Raw genomic sequence first — 7,401 nt, 5'->3', positions numbered from 1 at the left:
ATAGACCTGTAAGAACATACCTGTAGTAAGCTCCTCGAGGAGCTCTAACAGTTTATCCTGTGTCTCATCTATCAATTTAGTTCTCTGCAACAGAAGTTTCTTCAGTGAGAGATATCCATTCAGGACGTAACCAACCAGTCTATTCTTGTAGTGCTGTTTTATCTCCTTTTGTTGAACAAACAGGGACAGTAACTCTGTAAGAGCAAAATATAAATCAACTCTCCCTGCACAGAACTTTGTATCTATTTCCATTTTATAATATATAAAAACTTAAGCATACATTGAACCTAAATCTCTACTACTTTATTTGTACTACTGCTTACTCTGCATGTAACTGCTATTATTATTTATTATACCAAATTTATATAGTGCCCTTTTCATGATAAACACTTCAAAGGCACTTTACATAGCACAAAGGCAGCCACACAGGGTGCGAAATTCATCCTCTACTGGTACAGACACAGAGCGATCTATCCAGAGGGACAGAGTGAGACAAAGCCCCTAAAACAGAGAGAAAGAGAAATCCTTTTAGATATAGGCCTGTCCAGCTAACTTAGCCCAGCTCTTTGCAAATAGACAGTCTGATTCTTTAACATGCCTAGTGTATAACACCCATACACACACAGCCGTCTTTCCTGGGAAGAACCAGTACTGGTCTCTTAGTTAGATGGGAGACACTCAAGAGCATCTCAGACATATCCAGTGCCTAGACTGGGAAATTCTATACCATGTGAGAGATTTTAGAGCAAAACCTTGTGCCAGATCAGAACTCAGTGTTGTCTCCTCAAGGTAATGTAGTTTCTCCACCTCCTACAAATAAATGTAAGACATATGTCTGTTTCAGTGTAAGATTGAAATATCTTTCACGAGTGAACACCAAGATACAATATTTTCACAAGTGGTACAACAACAAGTAAAAATGTAAGATATGGTGTACCGTACATGTGAAACAAATTTGCTGTTTATTTCACGTTTTGACTAAATACCCATTTTATAGTTTCTTACCAGTGAAAAATATATTTTGGTATTTTTCACTGTGAAATATCAGATATATTTCACTCTAATATTTCAATAATTTACTGAAAAAATATGTAATAAACATCAGCATCCCAAGGTTTAGATGGTACATGTATTTTCATCCATTTTTAAAGACACTGATCAAAGGTACCATACATTGTGAAAATACTAACATACATGTAAATGTTAAACCTCAATTTCCAAAACACATTGTTAAAATACTTTCTATAAAAGCAGCTTTCAACCTTTTAGAAACCTTTTAGTTAAAACTTTTGTAGGACCAAAGCCTCCAAAGCAGAAACATATCCAAAGGTTGCCAGTATAGTACTAGGGCATGTGAGGCCTCTCTATGACAATTTAATTAAAGCATGTTTAAAGTCATATGCTTTCTACCTCTTATTCACATTGGAAAGTTGAAATTACTATGAAATTCCTTGTACAGGAACCAAATCAAGAAATACTGGAAGTCACACTAATTTTTTGAAAATTACTGATATACTGCTGTAAAAGGAGTTTACTCATTTAACAAATTTTAGTACAAACACTTACCTTGGTGATCAGATCTCCAAGTTTGAGTAACACCCCCTTGATAGCAAGGTAATGTTTCCAATGGGTTGGTTGTATAATCCTACCATAGAGGGATAGGAACTCCTGGGGACATTCTCAAGCCTTGCCCACCTGATCCAAATACCTGCAGAATGAAATAATTCTACTTTTAAACTGAGAAAAGAACCTTAACTCTGTGTTTAATTTAATATATAGGCTAAATATTAAAACTGCAAAATTTGGACAGGAAAACTCTTATCTCCTGGTTGATCATTTGCAAATACTGAACAAATTAGAGAAATTGCAAAAGAGGAATTTTACATTTTAAGATAATAATGCAAGGTAATACAACATTTCTACCATACTCTGAACACAAATTATGAGGAAAGATTGACAATGGTTAAAGCAGTGTTTCTGTGTGGAAACTTGAAGATGTATGGAAAGAGCATATAGCATTACCCTGTGAGCATGTCCTCAATTTCTTTCTTCCTAGATGGAACCTAAGCTATATACTCAATCACCCTGTTGGCTGTCTGTCTTGCTGACTGGGACGATGGTGAGAATATAGCCTGCTGCAGCCAAGTTGTTTGTGTCGGCTTCAATGGAACACCGGGAACCTTCCACATCTTGGTACGCCATCTAGTGGCATATTTCTCCTCAAGATAACAAGCCCGAACTTCAGTCTTCTCAACAGATTTATCTTTTTCTGATGGTTTCTCAGTAATTTCTTCATTCTTCTCTGCTGTTGGTGTCGTCTGCTGCACTGCTGAAAATACAAGACAGTTTCTTTATAGAGACACATGACATTTTTTGTTGTTTATTTGCAACCAGCCCAACATATCACTTACAGAACCTTGCCTTGAAAGATTTAATATTTTTCACGATTAATTCTGAAGCCACGACTGCTCATAGCGGACTTTGTTTTCTTGATGTATGTTAAGTTACACAACATTATATGAACTGTATTTCTTTTAACTAGTTGAGAACCTGAAGCTTCTTAACAAAATACAACTGTATCATTTTTTTTTTGGTCACTACCTGTTGATATCTAGTTTCAGCACTTATCTCAGGAAAGAAGCATGAAATTAATTTTGACTGAAAAACCAAAGAGTTATAGAAGCGGTCTGAAAAATAGGCCAAACCAAGAAACCAGCAATTTCGGAAGCCCTGATAACTTACCTTAGCTATCTGTGACTTGTCTGGTCTAATCAGATGTTGGAGTATCCTTAGACAGGGTAATGTCACACATTCCATAATAACCAGTTGTTTCAGCTGCATTCGGACATTCCCATCAGGAAGAGTCGCATCACTGAAAACAATTTTATCACAGTAATAAATGAATGAGTTGGGTTTTACGGTGAACCAACACAAAAAGGTCATATATCGCCGAATTTTATCACAGTAAGATGACTGGAGAATTTCGTAATAATCTTCAAACAAAAGTTACAATGAAGGTTGTAACAATAATAATTTATGATCTTTCCTGTCTATGGCATGAATATTAACTGACAGGCCAGTATTGCAGGAGTCTGCTTTTAACTCTTACAGTGAATTAATACTTTTGCACAAAATATACAGCCACCATTTCTAGGAAAGTAAGTCCATCTAACTGTCATTGTTTACCTTAAAGGTGATCGTGAATAAACTGGATCAAAGTAGTAAATCAACTTACCACATCTCACCCTGAATTCCCAACATGTATCTTCTTGTTTAAGGGAGTTAGCCAGCAACAGTATCTCATGTCTCACAGAAGAACCCTGGGTTACAAAAAAGATCAGTTATGGCCTTAAAATACAGGTGAAAACCTGTCTTAGCCCCCCCACCCCACCCCCACTCAAACCCCTACCCCCGACCCACTGTCTACACCAGTCATTTTTGCCCCTAAGCGGCCAGTCAACTAGTTTCCTAGATTTACTTTTTGTTCTAACATGTCTAAGTAGCCAGATTGGTCCCTGCCTTGGTAGGCTGTTTAATACAACTTTCACTGTACACAACTTAACATTCACCTGTTGCATGTCTCATGCAGAAATTCTTTATTACAAAGACATCATTCAACTGGATACTGATTAAATTCTTTTCAAAGTCAATCACCATTGGTTTTTTACCTATGATAAAACATGAACAGAATCTTACAAGATCTGGGTTGGACAGATGTCCTTTGACTGCTGCTGATATATGAGTCATTATAATGTTGTTCATTTTCCCTGTTCCACGCCTGTTGTCTTTTGTCAGTAGGCAGAGCAGGGATCTTACGTGTAGTGTGGCTTGGCGCATGTTGAAATCTATCAACTCCTGAATCATACCCTGTGATAAAAATAGTTCAATAACTTTAACTTTAACTAAAATACTAAACTAACTATATCAGTAGTTAAACCGAAAACATAGTTTCCTAAGTACATTTAAAAATCTGGGATTATTGAATTAATTTTTATTGTTGGGGTACATGTATTATAAATTCATTCTAGTCTGAAAGTGGAATGTGTGAGAGAGATGCTAGGGTTGAAAAGTTTTGAAAGGAATTCCCTACCTGACTACAGAGTATATGTCTAAGGTTGGTGTTGGTGACAAGGGCTCGTATCAATGTTATACAGTGTTCCACAGCTGCACTTGCACTTCCAAAACAATGGCTTGGCTTGCCACTGAAATGATACAGGAAATTTGCATATTCCTTTGTTTCAAAATTATCCCGTAAGATTTTCAACATCAGTTAACACAGTATCATCATTTCTTTTTCATGATTTGAAGTGATGTCAACACAGAAATATCTAACTAAGGAAACTCTGATACAAGAACTCAACTTCAATTCAAAATGCAAAATATACAATACCAGAGATTCTTAAAGTTTGCAGATTTGGTAAACATTTCAAGTTGATTCATGAAGAAATGTGTGAATGGCTCAAGGTGTTCCCTACAACAACTAAATCAGTTTGCACCAATTTCACTCTTTATAATTAATCAACATTAGACACTAGTGACTATCCTAACTTTAATATTCATTAATCTGATTTAAATCAATTAAATTTTCATAATGTATCAAATTAACTGAAAGTGCTCTTCAATTGAAAAACATATTTAGTACATATGCTTTAGGTCTTATAGTATTTTATAATGAAATGTATCTGGATGTAGATATGCCATTTTTCACACAAGCTTTTGTGCTACAACTTAATTAATTTAAACCAAATTTCCACTCCGTTTTGTTACTTCTGCAGATCACCAAGCTGTAAATAAAGACACTTTTATGCCAACAGTGAATGTGAGTAGCTTTAAACCCTAAAAATCTGAGTCCAAATAATCATATTATCTGTACCCATACCTGAACTTCTCTGCTTTCTTGACAGGTTGTTTAAGTACGGGTGGGTCTCTAGGGCTTGTGACTGGGGAACTGCTGGTGGCTACAGCCTGTCTCTGTTGTCTTTCATAGTCTACCAGCTCCTTTCTACATGCTAACACTTTCTGTAAACATACATTTATAAATTTATATTGCAGCATACACTTTCATTAGAAAGTAAAATAAATTTCATAGATGTATCAGAGAGATACTAGAAGATGCTTTTGTAGAAAAGCGCATGTCTCCCCCAATACATAGTCATAATAGGAAATAAGTCAATAGGAGACAGGAGCTAAAGTCAAAGAGACACTGATGGTTGGCTGCAATATGGATCATCTATTTGGCATGTCCAATCATCCCACTAAGTGTCAACATTCTTGGCCTAATGGTTCTCAAGTTATGAACTGGAAACCGTTTTCCATGTTCAGGCCCCTGTGACCTTGACTTTTGATCAAATGACCCTTAAATCAATAGGGTTATCTATTCTGCATGTCCAATCATCCTTTAAAGTTTCAACATTCTGGGTCAAGTGGTTCTCAAGTTATTGATCGGAAACCGTTTTCAATGTTCTGGTCCCTTTGATCTTGACCCTTGATCAAGTGACCCAAATATCAAAATGGGTCATCTACTCTACATTTCCAATCATCCTATGAAGTTTCAACATTCTGGGTCAAGTGGGTCTCAAGTTATTGATCAGAAACGGTTTTCCATGATCAGGTCCCTGTGACCTTGACCTTTCATCTAGTATGGATGTACCCTGTGACCTTGACCTTTCATGGAGTGACCCCAAAAACAACAGGGGTCATCTACTCTGTAAGTCCTATTACCCTATGAAGATTGAAGGTTCTAGATCAAATGGTTCTCAAGTTATTGACTGGAAATGGACTTCCATGTTCTTGCCACTGTGACCTGGACCTTTAATAGAGTGACCCCTAAATCAATAGAGGTCATCTATTCTGCATGTCCAATCACCCTATGAAGTTTCAACATTCTAAGTCAAGTGGCTCTCAAGTTATTGATCAGAAATGGTTTTCCATATTCAGGCCTCTGTGACTTGGGCTTAGATGGAGTGACCCCAAAATCAAATGTTTCAACATGCTGGATCTAGTGGTTCTCAAGTTACTGATCGGAAATTGTTTTCCATGTTCAGGCCCCTGTGACCTTGACTTTTGATGGAGTGGCCTCAAAAACAATAAGGGGTGTCTACTCCATAAACCCTGCCATCCTATGAAGTTTGAAGATTCTAGGTCAAAAGGTTCTCCAGTTATTGGTCGGAAATGTGTGAAGGACGGACGGACAGGGCAAAAACAATATGTCTCACAATTATAATTGCTGTAATGCAACAATTTTAAAAGACTAGGTTAGAGATAAATTTTCATGTCATAGCTATCTACCATAAAATAAAGAAAATAACTTAAGAAGCTGAACAATCATGAACATATTAATTTGTAATGATCTTCTACCATTTATTAGGGAAATGGTTAAAAAATAAATAATACTTGATATAATTATGTTTCAGTTACCTGTATAATTTTGCTGAGTTCGTCAAAAGAAGATTTGCTTTCTCCCCAGTATTTCAGGGCTAGTTGTTGTATAGACTTATTCACAGCTGATCCTGGCACTCCTCCCCCCTGTCCATCACCATCTTCTGGTCTGCCAGTGCTGTGCTCAGCTACCTGGATCCCCAGGTTCTCCAGTGCTGGACGATGCAGTTGTAACTGTTTAAAGATTCGGTCTGCCTTCTCCAACAGCAAATTTATAATTGTTATAGCCTGAAATATTCATCAACCATTGAATCAAGAAATTTATCTGTCCATATACAAAAAAATTATTTGGAATGATATAGGGATTGATTAGTGCTTTAACTCTGTATCCAAATATTAAGCTGAATATTCCAATAATCAGTATTCAAATAAGTGGAATCAACTGTATATGCTTCAATATTTGTCCCAATTTATCAGGTAAATGCCTAATTATCTCCTCCAAGAAAAATCCCTTGCCAATCTCTTATAGGATGTCTGTAGTTTGAGATCTAACTCTATAAAATTTGAACACAAAATCTGTATAAACTCCCTATCATTCAGAAACAATATTATTATTATTTACCAGATTTTTATAGTGCTCTTTTCATCTATAAAATAAACGTTCAAAAGCGCTGTACAAACTACATATCACAGAATGATATGGACATACAATACAACACAAAAATATATATCAACAATAAAAGGTATTACATTTTAATTGTACTAGATATTTTAAAGAACAATAAAGAATAGGAAATAATTTCCATTGCAAAGCTTGTTTTTCAGTGCAAAGTGAGTTTCAATAGACCTTGAAGAAAAAGTCTGTTTTCAATGATCGTTTGAAAGCATCTAAGCTTTTAGCGTCTCTAATGGTAGCTGGAAGAGCATTCCATAACTTCGGTGCAGCTGATGAAAAACTACAACCACCGTACCTCACAGTTTTGCTTTTTGGAATAACTAGTTGTTTTGAGCTGTTCTTGGATC

At 36.1% G+C, this 7,401-nt stretch overlaps 1 protein-coding gene across 1 annotated transcript in view; it reads right to left on the bottom strand.

Moving 5' to 3' along the window:
• Nucleotides 1–56: 56 nt before the first annotated feature.
• The window catches only part of LOC128546938 (E3 ubiquitin-protein ligase UBR4-like), a 14,551-nt gene continuing 7,206 nt past the window's right edge, over nt 57–7,401 (bottom strand). Inside the window, exons 11-20 of the mRNA XM_053518356.1 lie at nt 6,418–6,666; nt 4,880–5,019; nt 4,091–4,202; nt 3,697–3,867; nt 3,236–3,320; nt 2,743–2,872; nt 2,023–2,329; nt 1,567–1,708; nt 753–810; nt 57–194 (exon numbers count right to left, since the gene is read on the bottom strand). Coding sequence (XP_053374331.1) covers nt 2,832–2,872; nt 3,236–3,320; nt 3,697–3,867; nt 4,091–4,202; nt 4,880–5,019; nt 6,418–6,666 — 798 coding nt within the window. The 3' untranslated portion in view covers nt 57–194; nt 753–810; nt 1,567–1,708; nt 2,023–2,329; nt 2,743–2,831. The remainder of the gene's footprint in view (nt 195–752; nt 811–1,566; nt 1,709–2,022; nt 2,330–2,742; nt 2,873–3,235; nt 3,321–3,696; nt 3,868–4,090; nt 4,203–4,879; nt 5,020–6,417; nt 6,667–7,401) is intronic.

The sequence above is a fragment of the Mercenaria mercenaria genome, chromosome 11 (genome assembly GCF_021730395.1).
Source record: "Mercenaria mercenaria strain notata chromosome 11, MADL_Memer_1, whole genome shotgun sequence".
NCBI classification, from domain to species: Eukaryota; Metazoa; Mollusca; class Bivalvia; order Venerida; family Veneridae; genus Mercenaria; species Mercenaria mercenaria.
This window is presented reverse-complemented; position numbering and strand designations above follow the sequence as displayed.